Raw genomic sequence first — 21271 nt, 5'->3', positions numbered from 1 at the left:
ATTTACAAGAGAAAGATGAAATAAGAATGAAAAACTCTTCTCTTGTGTTTGATTGCTTGGATAGTTGTTCTCGTGCTTCTTCAAGTGTCCTTAGCTTGTATTTATAGCTTGGAATGAGTTTGAAGTCGTATATAGCCGCTGGGGATGTTTTGGAGCCGTTTGGGGATGATTTTTATGCTCAACAAGGTTGCCTACGATAGGGGGTATCAGTACCCCTTCATAGGGTATCGGTACTACTTCATAAAATTCAAATTAAACTAGCCGTTGCAGCCAGGGGGTATGGATACCCCTGGGGGTATAGATACCCTCCGAGCAATATGGAATTTGAGCCTTCAGGGGGGTATGGATACCCCTGCAGGGGGTATCGGTACCCTATAGCATTTTTGCTCAAATTCGAATTTTAATGGACTTTGAATTATTTTTGAAACCTTTTAAAACTTTGAATAAATTCAATTAAGTCTAAAAACATTTTGTAAATTCAATTCAAGTCCAAAAACCATTTTGCCTTAAATTGTATATCAAAACATAGTTCAACAATCTCTCCCATTTTGATATAACAAAACATTTGAAAATTGTTTTTGGCAAAACTCACCCTTAATAAAATGTTTAATGAAAAAGATACCAATTGTTACCAATTGTTGGAAAATATATGAAAATGTTAAGCTCCCCTTTTTTTATTAAGGAATTTGAATTTTTCAAACCAAAACTTCTCCCCTTTTTTGTTATATCAAAAATAATTCAATCTTTAAGTTCAAAATAACTTTGGAAAGTAAGTGATAAATTTGGCATTTTAAAAATCATTTGAAAATCAAAGCTCCCCCTCAATAAATGCATTCCAAACAAAATTTAAGCTTTAAGGTCTTGACACTTAAAAAAATTGAATTTCAACAAAGAATAACAAACATGTTAGTAGCACATGAAATTCAATGTATCCAAGTCTAAAATACTTTATGCAATACCAATTGTTGAAATTTGATATCGATTGTTAAAATTAAGAGCATATGCATACAGTTTTCTAAAAATGTTATACATTTGAAAATTTTTGATATCAATTGTTAGAGAGATATCAATTTCATTTAAACCATGTGCATAAACATTCAAATTTAGGCCAAAAATTAAAATTTGTAAAATCAAAGAACTTTAAAATTTGATATCAATTGTTAGAAGATATCATTTGCATTAAAACAAATTTTGACCAAAATTTTATTATGATGAACTAAAAATTATGAAAAATTATTAAAACTTTAAAATTGTTCATCATAAACATCTTTTCAACATACATGAGATTAAAACAATAATGCATAATCATTTAAAACCAAAACTCATGCATGCTTAAAATCAAATGAGCAACCAAATAACCAAAATTAAAAACATTAAGCTTAGAGGTTACTCATTCCTTTTTCATGTGTGGCTAGAGCATCTTGAATATCATCACCATTGCTCCCACACACCTACAAGAGACATTTATTTTGATTTTGGTATCCAAATTGCATTGGATCCTTGGACGTTAGGTTCAATGCCCCTTGTTCCTTTAGGAACCCATACTTGTCTAATTTTAAAACATTTTATTTTCTTTATAGGACAAGCATGTTCTAAATGAACATGAAAATGACAATGTGAGCATTTTGCCATTTTTAAACATAATGAGTTGTTTTGAGAAATTAATTCCTTTTCTTTTGTTAAGCTCTCAAGCTTAACTTTCAAATCTAAATTTTTTTTTCTAAATTATTGATTTTGATTTTTGAAAACTCTAAATCATTTTTAAAATTTTATTTTGATTTTCAAAATCAACTTTGGCTTTCAAAATCAAATCATTTTCAACTTTAAATTTTGAAATTAATTTTTTATATTTGGAATTCATGGTCTCAAATTCCAAATACAACTCATTATAGGCATCTGTAACTCATCAAAAGAACATGAATTAAATTCGTTAGAGTTAGAAGATACATCGGGCTCTTCACGAGCCAATAGAGACACTACTTTGTTGGTTCTTGTTTCTTGTTCCCATGGATTTCCTCGAGCTTATTCCAAAGCTCCTTGGCACTTGAACATGAAGAAACTCCTTTATAGATTTCAGGACCAAATGCACAAAACACCATGTGCATGGCCTTGGCATTAAGTTGAGCTTTCTTCCGTTCTTTGTCACTCTACTTCTTCTCTTTCTTCTTTGGAGAAGATTATTCGTTCTCGATTATCTCCCATGCATCAAGATCACTGGATTGGATGGATACCTTTATTAATTTCTTCCAATGACGATAGTTGGCTCCATTGAAGTATGGAGGCTTGTCGGTTGGTAGGGAGTTTTCCATGTGGAATGAGCCGGATGTGGAAGCCATCTTCTCGGTTGTGTCGGGAATTGATAAAGCGTCTTCTAGGATCGTCTCAAGGTGGTTAAACCTTCTTAACGAGTTAGACTCTGATGCCAATTGTCGGGATTTTCGGACGCTCGAATCGACAATCAGAATTGCTTGTAAAGAGGGTCGGGATCGGTTTTTGAGTATAGGGAGTAAGGAGATTGAAAGATAGAGATTTGCACAGCGATTTAGAGTGGTTCGACTTCTCAACAGTCTACATCCACTACCTTAGCTCCTCACCAAGGATTTTCCAACAAATTCACTAATTTGTTCTTTCTTTTGAAGACAAAGAGTAACCTTACAAACTCCCTAGTTTTTCTGGGCTAAACTAGAACCTTTCCCTAGCTTTTACACGGGATTAGCTAGAACCTTTCCCCTTTACAAAATGATAAAAGAAGTAAACAAATAAACCTCTCTAAGGTAGGTGTTTACAATATTGAGCTCACAAGAACAAAATATTTACAAGAGAAAGATGAAATAAGAATGAAAAACTATTCTCTTGTGTTTGATTGCTTGGATAGTTGTTCTCTTGCTTCTTCAAGTGTCCTTAGTTTGTATTTATAGCTTGGAATGAGTTTGAAGTCGTATATAGCTGTTGGGGATGTTTTGGAGCCGTTTGGAGATGATTTTTCTGCTCAAAAAGGTTGCCTACGATAGAGGGTATCGGTAATCCTTCATAGGGTATCGGTACTACTTCATAAAATTCAAATTAAACTAATCGTTGCAACCAGGGGGTATAAATACCCCTAAGGGGTATCGATACCAGGGGTATGGATACCCCTGGGGGTATAGATACCCTCCGAGCAATCTGAAATTTGAACCGGGTTTCGATACCCCTGGGGGTATAGATACACTCCGAGCAATATGGAATTTGAGCCTTCAGGGGGTATGGATACCCCTACAGGGGGTATCGGTACCCTATAGCATTTTTGCTCAAATTCGAATTTTAATGGACTTTGAATTATTTTTGAAACCTTTTAAAACTTTGAATAAATTCAATTAAGTCCAAAAACATTTTGTAAATTCAATTCAAGTCCAAAAACCATTTTGCCTTAAATTGTTATATCAAAACATAGTTCAATAGTATTTGATATCTTAAAACTTCTCTTCAAATCTCAATCGAAACTAAAAGTTAAAACTTTTTTATGTGTAATTGTCAACCATCAAATTAGATTAAAATCGAACTATGTTAATCTTATGGCTAAATGAAACCTTTACAGCATTAGAATCGACCGACAATCACTACGTCCATAAAAAGCTCACCAAGGTCAATATGGGTAACTTTCCTTTTCTTTTTTATTATTTATATACTTATTTTTGTTGTTTATTTTTTGTTACTATTTATAGTTGTGGATGAGGACGATGATTGAATAAGGTTGGTGATGGTGGCTCGGGGTTGGTTTAGTGGTGGATGATGGTTGTGGTGTTTGTGACTTGTATGAAATGATGGTGATGAATGTTTTGGCGGTTGTGAGAAGATAATTAAACTCTTAAGTGTGTCGTGTTTAGAGGCGTCAACAATCAAAAGAATGTCAGGCGGTGATGGTGCAGACGAAAAGAGGCCAATGATTGCCAATTAGCATGAGAAACTTATTTTTTTTTTGAAAATAATACTTCATGTGTTATATCAATATTTCTTAACAAAAATTGATGAAAAAGATCGTAATTGTAACGAATTAAAGTTCAATAACCGTATTACAAGCTTTAAAAGTTTGATAGTCAAAATGCAATATTTCTAAATGTTTGGGGACCATTTATGTAGTTTACCCGAAGTGAACAAAATTAAAAAGAAGAAGCTTGAAGCATGTAACGGAAAATATCGAACTTTGTCGAACTCAACTAATTTCGAGAATTCTTCTTCTTCACGGAACCTTCATATCCATGGCCGATGTGAACATTATCGCCGGCCATAAACCTTTCGCATATTTCAAACCCATCATCGAATCCCAAAAGTTCTCCGGTTTCTCTCCAGTTCTTCTCTCAACTCCTCTCTGTTACAAAACCAACTCAAACCCATTAAAGCTCAGGAACAATGGCAGAAGAACTTGGGTCATCGAATCAGTGGCAGAGGACAAAGAATTGGCTCCACCCAAGACTAATCATTCCGATGAAGCTAGGAAGCCTTTGCTTCCAAATGGGTCCAAAATTTTGAAGGCTTCTTCTTCCTCTGAGTTGAGAGGCGGTGATGATGATGTCAAGAAGATGAGTAGTAGAGCGATCAATGCCTCTATTGTTCTTGGATTTGGTACACTTGCTGTATCTAAGTTGCTTACAATTGATCATGATTACTGGCATGTAAGTTATTTCCTTGGTTTGCGTTTTTCCCCCTTTGAACTTTTAGTTGTTGTTTTACTTAAGAGTAGAATAAAGGTTCGTTTCAAAAGAGTTCTTTCTCTTGGCTTGCTCTTGTTTCGAGAAGGGTATTTACGATCGGTAGTAGTTATCCTTAGTTTCAGTTTAGATGTTTAACTTTCTAAACTAACCATGAAAGCTGAAGCTTTGGTTGGAAAAAAGGGGTCTTCATTTATAATTTATCAAACTTAATTTTTGATTTCCTGAAGAAGATATATTGATAATTTTGAGGTTTTATGTAGTTTAGCTTTCAAAAGCCAAGTGAATTGGACGTGATTTGTTGAACTTTTCTTCCCTATATAAGAATTTAGCATGTGGCAGAATCGTTTATTCAAATGAAAGCTGGAATCCTCATAATAAATGAATTGAAAATTAAAGTGCTAGAATCCAGAGATCGTTTTTCTGCTAGTTATTGTGTGTTTTTATCTCAGCATTTATTTTATTATTATCAATGATTATCAGGGATGGACACTTTATGAGGTACTCCGATATGTTCCAGAGCATAATTGGATTGCATACGAACAAGCTCTTAAATCCAATCCAGTGATAGCCAAAATGGCAATAAGTGGGATAGTCTATTCAATAGGCGATTGGATTGCACAAGTAGTTTCTCTACCTCTCCTTCCCTCTCAATTAATCCTCTAAACATGACCATACGTGTCATTCAGCTCATGTTTGTGTAAACTATGTGTAGTGTTATGAAGGAAAGCCTCTTTTTGACTTTGATCTGACACGCATGTTCAGATCCGGCCTTGTTGGATTTACTCTCCATGGATCCCTTTCGCACTATTATTACCAATTCTGTGAGGTAATTGTTGCGGTTCATAGTTTATATACACTTTCCTTCTTTGATTGTTGTGTTTCTATGGAGCACTGAAATCAGTCACTTTGAGTTCCAGGATTTGTTTCCTTTTAATGACTGGTGGGTGGTTCCAGCGAAAGTTATCTTTGACCAAACAATTTGGGCTTCAATCTGGAACAGTATTTATTTTGGGGTTTTGGGGTTCTTGCGTTTTGAATCCTCTGATAATATCTATAAAGAACTGAAGGCAACATTTTGGCATATGCTGACTGTAAGAAGCTTTTCTTCTGTTTCTCTCGACCCAAGTTTTGATCTTTTGGGTGTGCTATGCATTGCAAATGTAGGATATAGGAAATTTGCACGAGTTTTGTTAGACGGAAATTATATTTCATGCCTTCTTTGTTAAGAGCAGTGTTTCTCATATATTCTCTTCTCCTGTGGGTTATGTATTTTAACTACTGTCAATGTGAAATGCGGAAACAAGACTTATACATTCCTTGATGGTTTTATGAATAATTTCTGATTCAATCCTTCAAGCTTCCAACCTCTTCTCCATGATGTATTGGAGGGTTCAAGTTTTCTTCAACAGCTGGATCTTAAAACCTGCTTAGACAAAATGCTTTACAGAGAAAGAGAAACCACTTCTTAGCAAATTGTACATTTCAAATTAGTATTTAATAACTGGCTTCACGTAAGCTCTAAATCACAGCCACCTGTGAAGCCATGCCTATGATGTGAACTGTTTTGATTGATTTCTGCTGCTTGTGTAGTGAATGGAGAAATTGTGTATTTGGCTTTTAGGAGGTAATGAAAACTCATTATGCTGTAAGCAACCTGAGTTATTCTGCCAAATCTTCCTTAGGTTACCTTATTAGGAGTATTCGGAAACTTGACCATCGACTGCTATATAGCTTCTGTACTCGGCTTTGACGAGTTGACCACATTTTTATTCATATCTCAAGATAAACATAATTTATTGCTGATAAATCAAACAATACTTTCAGGCAGGTTGGAAACTTTGGCCATTTGCTCATTTGATTACCTATGGCGTGATACCTGTTGAGCAAAGGCTTCTTTGGGTTGATTGTGTGGAGCTTATCTGGGTAACAATATTGTCAACGTAAGTATCTGTGTCATCTTGTCTAATATTTGAAGAAATTGTAACTGTTTCTCCTGCATGTTCTTAGTATACTGCTTAGTTGCTACAATGATATAATTGTTTATCCGGTGTTAGTATGGCTTTTTCACTCTATTTCCTGTCGTCCTTCCGTCTTCTGCATTCTTAACATCCAAACTGCTGAACCAGGATTATATGCTATCCAGGCCTCTAAATTTTTATCCTTTGGTCATTAATCCCTGTACAATTGTTGAGCAGTTTCTCTCTTGTTGGTCTCTCTTTTGACAAATCTGTATGAATGATAATGTTACATATTAGCTTGTCATATGATGTGACACGGTTCCTTGGTAATATCACGTGCAACGGAAATTTCTGGTTTCCTGTTTCGTGCAATACTTGTTATATTTGTTTCTATTGGAATTTCTTTCTAACCCGGTTGATTGTTTTCTTCTTGAAGTTATTCTAACGAGAAATCAGAAGCACGTATAACTAAAGATGCAGACTCTAGTTCGTCGAGCAATCCTCCTAAGGTACAAGACCTGCTCTAGAAGAATGTTTTGAATACTTATCCGTAGTGCTCTCCACTGGATTTTTCATTTTAAATGAATGTGATTTATGGTAATGAAGTTCATGTTTAGGCATTCACTTCCTTGCTATGATGCACTAATGTTATTTCTGTCAGGAATAAACGAAATCGTCATCATGTCTCGATTGCAAAGAGGGATGAGAAGCATCATTTTGACAACTAAGAGGTTGGTCATGGTGAAAGAGTAATCTAAAGCTCCCTACCAAATAATTTTCACCGATATACAACATTTTCTTATACTTCCCTGTCAGCGCATAATAGACAACTAAGAGGATTAGTTATGGTGATGGGGCTTAGCTAAGATATGCTGTAAATTGTATCAAGAGTAGTTTAGTAATATGGACCTAACAAGATTCTACCCTTTCCCTTGTATGTTTAACTTTTAAGATTGTCTTCTATTTACTAAATTTAATGTACATGTTAATTTAGCATTAAAGTTGAGGTAACTTTCAAGATTGTCTTCTATTTACTAAGTTATCATGTCACATGCTCCTATTGACCGATTTCTTTTAATAGTATTGAAAAATGAGAGTAACTTTTGATATTTTAGAAGGCAAAACGTCCCTTGATATCATGAAAGATACTTTTAGACTTAGAAAAAAAGGATAAAGATCTTAATTTCGAAGTATCATACTAAAAAAATTGAAGTATCTGTGTACCAAATGACATACATTGAAAGGTTTTAAGGATGCTTTTAGATAGATAATACACATTCATTGAGCACCCAAATAATTGTTAGATCTCTAATGTAAATAAAGTTACTTTTTGATCTCAAGAGAATGATAAAAATCTCCGAACAAAGTATCATATTTAAGTATATAATTTCTTATCTTCATGGTACAAAAGACATGAGATTATTATTTTTAATTTATCCAAAATAAATTTGGTTAGTTTTGCAAATGCAAGGTATTTATATGGATCCTATAATGTTCAATCAAAAACTGATTATTTTTTTTACAGACGATGGTATTGTAATCTCTTGATGATTAATAAAAACAAATAATATCTGACACTTCTTTTAATCATGTTAAAATTTTAGCTATCTATGAGACTAATCGTCAATGTGTGTAGTTGAAATCTGTAATTCATAATATACAAGAAGATTGTAGCTTATTCTTCATAAAAAAAATCTCAATAATCTTATATAAAGACAATATAATATGCATTGCATAACTTAAGGTATGCATACTTGGATTTTATTAAAAGAAAAACAAAAATATAAATTACACCAAATAAATTTTATACAAATAGAGTATGCATAATTGGACTTTATCAGAATTACCCATAAAGTTCTAATAAATTACATTGTTATTTGGCTTCAACTTTACCAAATTTTCCTTAAAACTTTAATAAGTAAATTGGAATACGGCTAAAAATTGCGTGACTGATTAAATAGGTGATTGGTTAAAAACGTTACCGGAAATGTTATATATTTTCACTGAAAATGCTATTTTGTTGATAATAATAATTATAATAACCGGGAATATTATCGTCTTATGTAAAATACACAAAAAATATTAACTTTAACATAACCAGTTAATTACTAGAAACATTATCAACCATAATAACATAACATGTAACATTTATTTAATGTAATAGGTAGCGTCTGTTTAAAGTTGATGGGGCCTTAGAAATATGACGATAACAAAATAGGTTAATTACTTAATTTGTTATCAATATTATCAACATATTAGGTAGATCCTAAAATATTACCAAAATTTAAGCTGATAGGACCTTAGAAATCTGACGATAACAAAATAGGTTAATTACTTATTTTGTTATTAATATTATCAACATATTAGCTAGCACCTAAAATATTACCAAAGTTTAAACTAATTGGGCTTTCGAAATTCGACGACAATAAAATATTTTAATTTCTTATTTTGTTATAAATAAATATTATCATACTAGGTTGCCCCAATAATGTTATTTTGAATAAAGAAGTAGGTTGCAATCTGGAATATTAAAGTTGTGTTTAATGATATCAGTAGGATTTAATATATTACGTATCTTTGGATGACAATTATTTTTAAAATAAATATTGATACTACTATGATCTCATGATCGATACTTTAGCAAATATTAATATTATTTATGATGTTCGATATTTTATCATTTTATAAACTTGTTAATTTGAAAAAAAGTTGAAATGTTAAATTGAAAGTGACTTAATTACAAAATTCCATTAAAATATTTTTATAAAAATATCGATACTTAGTGTAGATGTTTGTAAATTATTATATACTTAGTGTATGTGTATTAGTACGTATTCAGGAAAATTAATAAATACCCATTATCGATACTTTAGAGTTTAAGATTTTTTATGATTGTTATAAAGACTTTAGCATTTGAAAAAATTGATGAATGTTAAAATATCGATAATTAATATATGATGTATCGATATTTTTAAACAAGTTGATGAATTTCACCCCTCACATCAACCTTCAAGTATCAATATTTTAGAATTTAAAAAAAAAAATTCAAACAGTTAAGTTGTATATATTTTATCGTTTACATTATTATTAATCTTTAGAGAAACAGATAGCTAGTTTAACGTAATAGATAGCGCCTATTTAACATAATAGGTAGCGCATATTTTATTTTACCGTTTATATTATTATTAACCTTTAAACAAGCTGATAGCTAGTTTAATGTAATAGGTAACGTCTATTTAACATAATACGTAGCACCTATTTTATTTTACCATTTACATTATTATTAACATTTAAACAAACTAATAGTTAGTTTAACGTAATATGTAGCACCTATTTTATTGTTTAAACAAACCGATAGGTAGTTTAACGTAATAGGTAGTGCCTATTTATTTTACCGTTTACATTATTAGTAACCTTTAAACAAACAAATATAAATTTTAACGTAATAGGTAGCATCTATTTTATTTTACGGTTTACATTATTAGTAACCTTCAAACATATTGGTAGTTAGTTTAACATAATAGATAACACATATTTTATTTTAATCGTTAAGTTTTAAATATAAGTATCGATACATACAGTATATGTATGGATAATTTTTAAGGACAATAGTTGGGCATAACTTACTGTTAAAACAATATCATACTTTTAGAGTAAGTATAGATACATAAGCTATGTAATTTATGTTTCAAATTTTTTTAATAATTCTTCATATTTTCGACCTACAATATTAATTTAATAATTTCATTTATAAAAAAAATTATTTGATTATTTGTATTTTTTATAAAACATTATTTAAAATTTAAATTTAATAATTTTAACTAAAGATAATAATAAATATGTAATATTTATGTTTATTATTTTTAATTTAATAATAATATATATCGTAACATAAAAACAATTCATTAGAAGCTTATAATTACTAAATTAATATATTAAAACACTCTCAAAATGTAACCCTAAATTAATGTTTTCTACAAGAAAATAAATATAAATATTATATATATATATATCGATACTTACTGATAGCCAAAATTTACCGATTACCAAATTTTTTAATATTCATGTTTTATACCTATAACATTATGAGTTGTCAATATTTTCGATAGCGCTTTATCGAATTCATTAATTATTTTATTAAATTTCTAATTACACATTTTTTAATCTTATATTAATCTGTCTTTTCTTAGATTTCCGACACATAGTCTGTCTAGGAGACTTTTTATATGGTTTTATAGATTACAGATTTAATCTCTACCACATAATACGGGGCACATGGCAACCAACAGCTGGTACTCTCTTGTCAAAATTGAGGGGTTTGCATCAACATTTTTATTATTATTTAATTTCAGTTGAATTTCGTGTACTTTACCAATAGGCGTCGACCGCCCAACAATAAATTATTGTATGCAATTCACGTTTGAGATCAATTTAAGATTTCAAGGAATATTGTAAAATAGTAAACCACTACATACCATTTCTTTTTGATAAAAGGATCAGGATGCAGATACTTTGAAAGTCACAGTGCCATTGACCTCTCACTCCACTCGATCCACCTCTCTAAACAATGGAAAAGATTCAGCACAGCCATGAACAAGCTAAAGGACTAAAGCTTCATGTTGCCCAGATTGGAACTGGTTAGAAATTACCTGTACAACTCATCTCAATCGCATCATTTCACTTGCTTTTTATATATATAGTGCCTAACTTGTTTATTTTGCCTAATTATTCCTAGTAGATATAGCTTGTTTCTAACTATGATGGGGGCTTGTGGGGGCGTGCAGGTACTAAGATGGTGGTATTCTTGCATGGATTCCCTGAAATTTGGTATTCATGGAGGCACCAGATGGTTGCGGTGGCTGATGCCGGCTACCGAGCAATTTCTCTTGATTTTAGGGGATATGGACTCTCAGAGCATCCATCAGAACCAGAGAGGGCAACCTTTAATGACTTTGTTGATGATGTCGTTGCCCTTTTCGACTCTTTAGGCATCAGTAAGGTACCGTTTTTATCGACTTTGATATGTTACAGGACTCAATCCGAGCATTAATGTTCATCTTTTTCAACCGTTGAAACTAGGCACATCTTGTTTCCAAGGATTTCGGGGCCCTTGTAGCCACCATGATGGGCGTACTTCACCCTGAAAGAGTGTCTACCATCACCTTACTAGGCGTTCCTTTCCTGCTACCAGGCCTCTCTCCACTCCAAACTCAACTTCCTCTCATTCCATCAGGCTTTTATATGCTAAGATGGCTGGTGAGTACTACAAACTATGCTCGATTTGTCATGTCCGTCATGTTGTTACTGTAAATCCCTTTCCCTGCAGATACCGGGGAGAGCTGAAGCCGATTTCGGCCGCTTCGACGCAAAGACAGTAGTACGCAAGATTTATATTATGTTCTCCGGAAGTGAACCCCCGGTTGCAGCTTCTGATAATCAAGAGATCATGGATTTGGTCGACTCATCTACTCCTCTACCGCCATGGATGAGCGAGGAAGACATTGCAGAGTATGGATCTTTATACGAGAAAAGCGGATTCCGTACTGCACTGCAAGTTCCATACAGGTAAGCTGAAGTTTTGAATGGAACATCTTGTATCGTATAATTGATTGTATTTTGATATCGTCTTACTTGTAGGACCCTGATGCTGTCCTGTGGGCTGGATGATGGGAAAATCAGTGCTCCGGGACTTTTGATCATGGGAGAGAAAGACTATATCATGAAATTCCCAGGGCTGGAAGACTACGTTAAGACTGGCAAAGTGAAGGAGTTTGTGCCCAATTTGGAGGTCACATTTTCTTCAGAAGGAACCCATTTCGTCCAAGAACAGCTTCCTGAGGAGGTGAATCAACTCATCATCCCCTTCCTCAACAAACACAGCAAATAAAGGAAGAACTCCATGAGCTATCTGTATTTTCGCATGGTTGAAGCCTATGTATACAATGAAGATGGAAGAGATATACCGTACATAGGGACGGAGGGGGGCGAGGGACTGACCCCAAATTTTTTTGGGTAAACTATGTAATTGGTCGCCTACTTATTCCAATATTTTTGTTTTTAAACTATTTTTTTTTAAATCATATCTAAAATCACGTTCATGTTTTGTTACCCGCCGTTAGATTTTACTGCTGACTTGACAGAAATATCGTGGCATGATATAAAAACAGGTTTTGCTCAACTTGTCTGCTGCACAAATGGTAATAGATTGGGACCATGTCTATCCTAGCATATTATTTAGCAATGATGAGTCCTTAACAGACACAATCGATGAGACAAGTACGCGATCGTCGTTCGTTAAACATTGAATGGATGTTATGAACCTGTTGAAACAGATACATCATTGTACCATAGACTAAGCAGAGCACAATTAAGTGTAAGTGACAGAAAGGAAACAAATCAAGAGGTTAAATTCCATTAGTTTGAGCATTTGATTCTTGAGGTGCCTGTCCTATATATTTGCATTCCACCCAACAAGAACTTCATCCCATAGTACCCCAGAAGGCTAATAAAGCATTCCTTATCAACCTTGTTGCTTGTTTCTATCGTCCTTGGATCTTTTAGCAATGGCTCTCCCACTGGCTGCATCAAATGAGGGGAAAAAAAAGGCGCAGACAAGTGGAAAGAAGCTAATGGTTGGTGGGAAGCTCTCATCGATCAACTTAACACGAAGGAGCTCGAAGAACTAAGATCGAGTTTGGCAGAGCTTCACAACAACCGCCATATCAAGAGGAAGGAGAAGATTGCAGCCACTTCTTCAGTGCTTGCTTCAACGGATCCTGCTCAGTGAGTCCATTTACTACCAATGGGAATGAAGATGTCCCCTTCTGCCTTTCATCCTGGCCAGCAGTTCTGAACAACATAAAGCATTCTCGAATAATAATAACTCCACCTTGGATAGTTCCCAAGCCAAGTTTCCATTCATATGTTTGATGCACCCTTCACTTTCAGGACACCATTGAAACGTTTTCTTGTAACGCAAACAACAGCGGAATATACCATCTTCATACAAGGTGTTAAACCAAAAAAGAGATCCAATCTGTAGATTATATTCCGTATCTAAGATAAAAATGTTACAATCAATGTGAAGGCATTGTACAAAGAATGTATGGCAATGGAAGAACACAAGTTTCCAGTTCCACTATAAGAGCACCCAAGGATGCACCCAATGACAAACAGCTGTAGAAAGTTCTCACCAGAGAAGTGAGCTGCACTAAAGATGGCGGCGCTAATCACAACTGCTTGCTTCCAATCCATAGTCGACGCAAGAGATGCCAACATGAATCCTCTATAAACCACTTCTTCCAGGATCGGAGTGATGATGCAGTATACAATAATACAAGCAACTTTTGAAATGTCACTTCTTAGAAGCATTTCCTTCAGTACAGGGTTATTTACATCCTAAATTTTAAATACAGCATAATGGATTAGAAAGATGCAAGGGTGATGATGGCATAAAAAAAGCAAAGAAGACATTGTAAAACCATCTTAACATGATGAGGTAACTTTACCCAAACTCGAGGGCAAGGATGAGCATCGAGACTTATTACTTTACCAAGTGGTCTAGTTACAAGGTCCAAAGCAAAGCAACTGAAGATGAAGTTACCAGCTTTCGTGCATGGAGTTCATATCAATCTCGGAATTTAGACCTAGAAGTGCTAATGGTTCAACGACTTATGCTTTTCTTTGGGGGAAAGGATTAATCAGCTAACTTGCTGTGGCCAGCATATTGAAAGAGCAAATTAAGCTATCATGATTAGTTGACTATAGCATACTCTAATCATAACATTTGGTGTTGAGTGATAAAAACTGTCTGATAAAAAAGATACTAAAAGCAATGAAGATGAAGAAACTAACCTTTACCCCAAATAATTCATCAATAACAATCGATGTAAGGAAAACTATCAAAATAAGTATTCCAAAACCCAGTGCTGATGCCAATAGCCAGTTCCTTTCTACAGAGTTAAATTCGAAAATATCCACAAGCCTTTTTTCTGGCCTAATGGTGCTATTTAGAAGAAAGAGAGTAGCAAGCAGTTCCAAAATATCAATTACAAGCAATGATAGTGCCTGCAGAAAACATAGAAACAATATAGAGAAACAACTTAAAGAGTAGGGGTATGCATATTTCGATTTTAACTAAATTCACAGACCGGACCAAACTAATTCGGTTGATGGTCGATTAAAGATTTTTGAACAAACCTACTTAAGAATCTAGCACAAATCATTTTCTGCTAACTTTTTTTAAAGGCACAGGTAAGACTAGAAAATGCAAGTTCAAGTGGAACTTGATCTGAGAATCCAACAGGTTGATGCAAGATATAAATAAAAAAACCTGAGTCTGGGGATCAAGAACAGGTTGACGCAAGATATAAGCAACAATGGAAAGGCCACCAAAACCCATAGGAATATGCAAATTGAACATATACAGAGCCATGGTGCTCCATAAACTCCCTGTCTTCCATGGGATGTCTGATTTCAACACAGATAATCCCTGTCATCCCCATAATACAAAACCCATTTCCACAATTGATCAGAAATTATTAAACACAGATAATTTTAGTTCATAAAAAACAGATATTTAAGAAGAAGAAAAAAGTACATACTTGAGTGGACTTATCTGTATCTTTGTTGTGGGAGCAGCAGTGACACTTGAGAAGAGCAGAACTTAATTTGGTGCTGAAAATGAAGCTACCGAGGAAAGGATTGGTAGATACAGCGAGTGGTTTGCTAAAACAACCGCCGAATGCAGGCTTGAGATTAACCATGGGGTAGGCAAGAATCATTTTTGGTTCTCCCGATAAAACTCTCTTTTAATGCCCTGCTTTCTCCATACAATTCTGTGGTTTATATTGTATGGAACTCTTCAATTTTTATACGGGATGATGATATCAACCAAATTATAAATTTATACAATTCATATTTTGATTCAATATTTATTAAAATATCTATAATATTTGATCAAATTGTCACTACGATCATGATTTTTTAAAAATATTTTGATCTCTATTTTATAGTGTTAACTGTTTATTAACGATTTTATTTATAAATAATTTTTTACCTCAAAATAAAACGTTAAGAATAAAATGCTCCAAAAAAAATAAATATCAAAATGTCTATTTTGAGAAACATTAGGGATTCATTTTAATATTATGCCATAAAAAATTGGTAAACTATGTATTTAGTCATATAATTATTTATGTGGTTTCGTATTAATTATTTAACTATTTAATTTTTTAAAACTATATCTAACATTATGATTTAGTTTCATTTTGAACGTTGCCGCTAAAAATTAGTAAACCTGACGAATTTTGAAGGTTCTATAGATTTTTTAATTTTTCAAAAATTTTAATTTTTTTTACTAAAAAAAGAAAGTTAAGAGATTAAATTAATAAAAAATACTAAAATGTAATTAATCTTTAGAATAAATTACGTATTTAGTCACCTAATTATGCCGTGATTTCATTTTTGATCACCTAACTTTTTTTAAAAAATTATATCTAATGTTACATTTTTGTTACATTTTGGTCACCGACTATTAAAAATAAATAGAATTACTAACATGGTAATTTTTTTTTCAATTTTTGTATGGCATTATCTTATGGTGACATATCAACATCATAGTTAGGGGTGCTTATCGAGCGAGTCGGTCACAAGTTAGGCAGTGCTTGACTTATGCTCGCTAAAAAATGTTGTCGCTCGACTCAACTTGTTTCTTGACTCGGATCATTGCTCATTAAACTCACTGAAACTTGTATATTGTTTTTTTTAACTATAAGTAAAATCTACTAATACAATATAGAAATTAATATAAACATAAATTAACAAATTTAACCAAAATTTTATTAAAAGGGTGTATGAAGCAATTTCAAATTCTAAACTCCAAAGTAACAATTCACAAATATACCAAACTAACGTATTAAAACTATATAACAATCTACAAATAAATCAAACTAACATATTAAAAACATTCTTGAAATAAAAGTTCAACAACACATAATCGATCCTGAAAATAAAGAAATCAACACCTCTTCGCTTTCTTTCAATCACCAAACTACAAAGTTATAAAAAATTATAAAAAAATTATCGAGCTGCTTGCGAACTTATCGAGTTGAGTTGGACTTTGCTCGACTCAACTCGTTAAGGTCTCAAATCAAGTCAACCTGAATCGAGTTTGGAACGAATATTGATCGAGTTGAGTTTGAACTGCTCACGAGCTGTTCAGCTCATTAAGCATCCCTAATCATAGTTAATTCTTTTAACAGAGGGTGACCAAAATGGAACTAAAATGTAATATTAGGTATGATTCTGAAAAGAACAATAATTGAATGACCAGAACATAACCACATGAATATATGGATGACTAAATACGTGGTTTATCCTAATCTTTTAATGGGTGTAAAGCCTAGTTAAATCTACAAAGAAGACATTAGATCTGAAGCGGAAAGCAGCATGGATAACGTGGCCGTGGTGGTGGAGCTCCAGTGAAACTCAAAAAGTTTCGCAAAGATAGTAGAAAATATCGTGAAACTGGAAAAGAAGATTTTCCCAAAGCACGAATCACTTGCTAGATCCTTTGATGAAGAACTGAGAAAGAGCAACAGTGGATTGCTTTGCATGATGGATTTTCATGGAGAGGTTATCGGCTATGCTATGTATTGTTGGCCCTCTTAACTTTCTGCTTCCATAACAAAACTTGCAGATTCATATTCCCTATTCTTTTCTCTTTATTCGAGCATTGGCTTCGCCGATAACATGTTCGATTAAAGTCCCAACTCAAACTTTTATTCTCTTTTCTTTGTTTATACTGTGTTTTATTTGTCTCTCTATGCCCGAAACAGTGAAGGAGAGTCATAGAACGCAAGGCCATGGGGAGGTATTACTAAAGAAGCAATAGAGAAGTGCAGGACCAGAAACGTCCATCGGATATCACTTCACGTTGATCCTCGGAGAATTGCTGCCATGGGTCTTTACAAGAAGCTTGGTTTCAAAGTTGATAGCTTGATCAAGTGTTACTACTCACCTGACAGAGATGCCAATAGAATGTACTTGGATTTCGATTCCAGCTAAGTGCATCAAAGCTTGGAAAGGTTTTCCTTTTCAAGTTAAATGATTTATATATTTCGAAGAAGAAATAGCAGCTTAAAGGATTCATTTTTTCCCTAAATTAAGAAAAAGGGAAGGCACGTTTCTTGGATTTACCGCGACAAATTCTCTCTCTATATATGATATTTCACAGATGGTATACATGAATTGTTCTAGGATAAAAGGAGCAAAGATTAGGGTAAAAACATTGGCTTGGTCAGTCTCACAAGCTATATATATCCGAAAATTTTAAATTATCTTATATTTTGACATAAATTTTATTTGTATTTTATATTGATAATATATTTTCACTTCCTTAAAATATTATAAATTCATCCATCCTAACTTTAATAAGTTTTTCTCCCTAGCATAAAATACGTCTGTCCTGCTTATATCCAAGGGAGAGATGCATAGAGGTGATATCCCCTATTCCCTGTTTGAAGGGATTGGGGGTATGGCAGCATACATTATCCTACACATGATTGAGCCCTTCGGCTCCGGATTCCCGGCATAGGAACTCTAATTTGTAAACTAATACAGTAATCAGTAGGTATTGCTTATCTACTTTTCTGGAACAAATATGCACTTGGATAACACTTGCAATGAAGTATTTGCAATTATGAGATGGGTTGAACCATCTATTAAGTTTCGGAATGTTTGGCAGCACACTTCAGGCTTCAAATGCTTATACTAATTTTTGACTGAAACTGCAGTGATTCTTCAAATGCATTCAAATTTGACAATTACCTCTTCTGTTCTCATTGCAAATATAGGCTTCAACCATGCGAAAATACAGATAGCTCATGGAGTTCTTCCTTTATTTGCTGTGTTTATTGAGGAAGGAGATGATGAGTTGATTCACCTCCTCAGGAAGCTGTTCTTGGACGAAATGGGTTCCTTCTGAAGAAAATGTGACCTCCTAATTGGGCACAAACTCCTTCACTTTGCCAGTCTTAATGTAATCTTTTAGCCCTGGGAATTTCATAAAATAGTCTCTCTCCCATTATCAAAAGTCCTGGAGCTTTGATTTTCCCATCATCCAGCCCACAGGACAGCATCACAATCCTACAAGGCAATATATTTGAGCAAAATACAATCAATTATATGACACAAGATTGATTTGACTATAGTTTCATGGATCTGAAAGCTTCATCTTACCTGTATGGGGCTTGCAGTGCAGTACTGAACGTGCTTTTCTCGTATAAAGATCCATACTCTGCAATATCTTCCTCGCTCATCCATGGCGGTAGAGGAGTAAATGAGTCGACCAAATCCATGATCTCTTGATTATCAGAAGCTGCAACTGGGGGTTCACTTCTGTAGAACATAGTATAAATCTTGCGTACTACTGTCTTTGTGTCGAAGCGGCCAAAATCAGCTTCAGCTCTCCCCGGCACCTGCAGGGAAGGGGATTCACAGCACACAACATAACGGACATGATAAATGGGCCCTAATTTGTAGTACTCACCAACCATCTTAGCAAGTAAAAGCCTGATGGAACGAGAGGAAGTTGAGTTTGGAGTGGAGAGAAACTTGGTAGAAGGAAAGGAACGCCTAGAGAGATGATGGTAGACACTCTTTCAGGGTGAAGTACGCCCACCATGGTGGCCACAAAGGCCCCGAAATCATTGGAAACAAGATGTGCCTGGTTTCAACGGTTGAAAAAGATGAACATATATGCCGGGATTGAGTCCTGTAACATACCAAAGTCGATAAAAGCGGTACCTTACTGATGCCGAAAGAGTCGAAAAGGGCAACGACTTCATCAACAAAGTCGTTAAAGGTTGCCCTCGCTAGTTCTAGTGGATGCTCTGAGAGTCCATAGCCCCTAAAATCAAGAGAAATTGCTCGGTAGCCGGCATCAGCCACCGCAACCATCTGGTGCCTCCATGAATACCAAATTTCAGTGAATCCATGCAAGAATACCACCACCTTAGTACCTGCACGCGCCCACAACCCCCATCATCGTTAGAAACAAGCTATATCTACTAGGAATAATTAGGCAAAATAAACAAATTGGTGTGAAATGAAGCGATTGAGATTAGTTGTACGAGTAATTTCTAACCAGATCCAATCTGGGCTACATGAAGCTTCAGTCCTCTAGCTTGTTCATGGCTATGCTCAATCTTTTCCATTGTTTAGAGAGGTTGATCGAGTGGAGTGAGAGGTTAATGTAATGTGCCTTTCAAAGTATCTGTATCCCGATCCTTTTATAAAACAGAAATGGTTGGTTGTGATTTAATATTAATATATTCCGTGAAATCTTTAATTGATCTCAAACGTCAATTGCATGGAATAATTTATTGTTGGTTGGTCGACGCATATTGGTAAAATGTACGAAATTCAACTGAAATTAAATAATAATATAAATGTTGATGCAAACCCCTCAATTTTGACAAGAGTTATATTTGATCCAAGTCTTTTTGTGTATACTTTATCAGTTGATATTAGTTTTCAAACGTTCTCTGTTTACGCAAACTGAAAAGGCATATACAAATCATTGTTCGCACAACATCCAACAACGTATTTTATTGGCCTCATATTAGGGATGGCAACCGGGTGTATTGGATGTGAATACCTTTCTCCCCATCTTTATATCCGCCTAATATTTTTGTATTCATCACCTACATACTACCCATTCATGATGGGTAAACTTTTTAAATTCACATCCGTTCATATAGGTATATTCTCAAATCCACCCCTGCACCCACTACCTTACTGGATACTCACCACCTATCTCATAGCCGCCTGTATCCGTCCATACCTACCTGACAGTAACCTCAAATATAATATAAGCAACAAAACATAAAGCAAGCACGTCCGCATAATAAAATGTTTATATTCTAACATTTGGTTAAATAAATGTTTGTATCCTAACATTTAATTAAATTACAAGTCATATCTTATAAAATCTTAAGATTTATAAAATAGTCTATGAAATTATACATAAATTCATAATGGTCCAAAATTTATATGGTAATTAGTTAGTGAGCGGGTGAAAGTGGGGCGAGCGGATACGCAGCAGACGGATTTGGAGCGAATACTGTCTCAAACCCATCATCTATCTATTACCCATGGCAGATATGACTTTTTACATGTATACCCACCCACTACCTACTAAATTTATACACATTCTCACCCTAATTAAAGTGTATATAATATAAAATCTATAAAATTGTACCGGTATACCATCCTTACCTCATGTAACTATTATACGTTTTGTGATTAACTCTTCTATTTGAAACGCTAACAAGGGACAATAATAGTACGCCAACATTCATATGAAAGATTACTGATCCTATCTTTTAACGATTCCATTAATCCTAATGAATACCTAGAGTGGGAGATAGCAGTTGACGTTTTCCATTTCTACAGCTATGACATAGAAGATGAGGTACAAATTGTCACAACTTCATTTACAGATTCTATCCTTCATTGCGGAGACTTCTTGGTCTCGAGTAAAAACCTAAATGCATGCATATTTGGTGTGACGTGCATCATGAGAAAATAATTTTGACTATTAAGTATTGTCGATTCAAATAC

At 34.0% G+C, this 21271-nt stretch overlaps 3 protein-coding genes and 1 pseudogene across 7 annotated transcripts; 2 read left to right on the top strand and 2 right to left on the bottom strand.

Moving 5' to 3' along the window:
- The first annotated feature begins 4180 nt into the window (after positions 1 to 4180).
- Positions 4181 to 7624, top strand: LOC120134375 (peroxisomal membrane protein 2-like). Of its 2 annotated transcripts, XM_039150806.1 has the most exons (7): positions 4184 to 4649; positions 5169 to 5309; positions 5401 to 5514; positions 5606 to 5779; positions 6513 to 6628; positions 7083 to 7155; positions 7308 to 7624. In XM_039150806.1, exons 1-7 carry the CDS (start codon positions 4236 to 4238, stop codon positions 7311 to 7313), a joined length of 1038 nt encoding a protein of 345 aa, XP_039006737.1. In that variant the 5' UTR covers positions 4184 to 4235; the 3' UTR covers positions 7314 to 7624. The 2 variants fall into 2 exon arrangements, with proteins under 2 accessions (XP_039006738.1, XP_039006737.1); XM_039150807.1 differs by lacking the exons at positions 6513 to 6628; positions 7083 to 7155; positions 7308 to 7624 and adding an exon at positions 5842 to 6120 and having other exon boundaries at positions 4181 to 4649; positions 5606 to 5808.
- A 3458-nt stretch (positions 7625 to 11082) lies between these two features.
- On the top strand, positions 11083 to 12723 carry LOC120134376 (bifunctional epoxide hydrolase 2-like). Its single transcript, XM_039150808.1, has 5 exons — positions 11083 to 11283; positions 11431 to 11645; positions 11726 to 11902; positions 11973 to 12211; positions 12284 to 12723. Exons 1-5 carry the CDS (start codon positions 11214 to 11216, stop codon positions 12531 to 12533), a joined length of 951 nt encoding a protein of 316 aa, XP_039006739.1. The 5' UTR covers positions 11083 to 11213; the 3' UTR covers positions 12534 to 12723.
- A 305-nt stretch (positions 12724 to 13028) lies between these two features.
- Positions 13029 to 15487, bottom strand: LOC120134377. 4 transcript variants are annotated; one of them, XM_039150811.1, is made up of 5 exons: positions 15250 to 15487; positions 14979 to 15137; positions 14501 to 14713; positions 13840 to 14044; positions 13029 to 13193 (listed from the first exon to the last, which is right to left on the bottom strand). In XM_039150811.1, the coding sequence occupies exons 1-5, from the start codon at positions 15427 to 15429 to the stop codon at positions 13186 to 13188; spliced, it is 765 nt and encodes a 254-aa protein (XP_039006742.1). In that variant the 5' UTR covers positions 15430 to 15487; the 3' UTR covers positions 13029 to 13185. The 4 variants fall into 4 exon arrangements, with proteins under 4 accessions (XP_039006742.1, XP_039006741.1, XP_039006743.1 ...); XM_039150810.1 differs by lacking the exon at positions 13029 to 13193 and adding an exon at positions 13218 to 13495; XM_039150812.1 differs by lacking the exon at positions 13029 to 13193 and adding an exon at positions 13219 to 13482 and having other exon boundaries at positions 15250 to 15486.
- Positions 15488 to 18331: 2844 nt separating this feature from the next.
- On the bottom strand, positions 18332 to 19863 carry LOC120134770 (annotated as a pseudogene).
- Between the last annotated feature and the right edge of the window lie 1408 nt (positions 19864 to 21271).

Source organism: Hibiscus syriacus, unplaced genomic scaffold (genome assembly GCF_006381635.1).
Source record: "Hibiscus syriacus cultivar Baekdansim isolate YM2019G1 unplaced genomic scaffold, ASM638163v2 tig00110597_pilon, whole genome shotgun sequence".
In the NCBI taxonomy this organism is placed as follows: Eukaryota; Viridiplantae; Streptophyta; class Magnoliopsida; order Malvales; family Malvaceae; genus Hibiscus; species Hibiscus syriacus.
This window is presented reverse-complemented; position numbering and strand designations above follow the sequence as displayed.

What these genes read in the sequence shown, in the direction of transcription:
- LOC120134375 (XM_039150806.1), top strand. Translation starts at nt 4,236, where the DNA reads ATGGCCGATGTGAACATTATCGCCGGCCATAAACCTTTCGCATATTTC. An exon ending in TAGGCGATTGGATTGCACAA is followed by an intron (nt 5,310 to 5,400) that starts GTAGTTTCTCTA and finishes AACTATGTGTAG; the next exon opens with TGTTATGAAGGAAAGCCTCT. An exon ending in ATTATTACCAATTCTGTGAG is followed by an intron (nt 5,515 to 5,605) that starts GTAATTGTTGCG and finishes TTTGAGTTCCAG; the next exon opens with GATTTGTTTCCTTTTAATGA.
- LOC120134376 (XM_039150808.1), top strand. Translation starts at nt 11,214, where the DNA reads ATGGAAAAGATTCAGCACAGCCATGAACAAGCTAAAGGACTAAAGCTT. An exon ending in TGTTGCCCAGATTGGAACTG is followed by an intron (nt 11,284 to 11,430) that starts GTTAGAAATTAC and finishes GGGGGCGTGCAG; the next exon opens with GTACTAAGATGGTGGTATTC. An exon ending in TTTATATGCTAAGATGGCTG is followed by an intron (nt 11,903 to 11,972) that starts GTGAGTACTACA and finishes CTTTCCCTGCAG; the next exon opens with ATACCGGGGAGAGCTGAAGC.
- LOC120134377 (XM_039150809.1), bottom strand. Translation starts at nt 15,429, where the DNA reads ATGATTCTTGCCTACCCCATGGTTAATCTCAAGCCTGCATTCGGCGGT. An exon ending in ATACAGATAAGTCCACTCAA is followed by an intron (nt 15,138 to 15,249) that starts GTATGTACTTTT and finishes TGGGGATGACAG; the next exon opens with GGATTATCTGTGTTGAAATC. An exon ending in TTCTTGATCCCCAGACTCAG is followed by an intron (nt 14,714 to 14,978) that starts GTTTTTTTATTT and finishes TGTTTTCTGCAG; the next exon opens with GCACTATCATTGCTTGTAAT.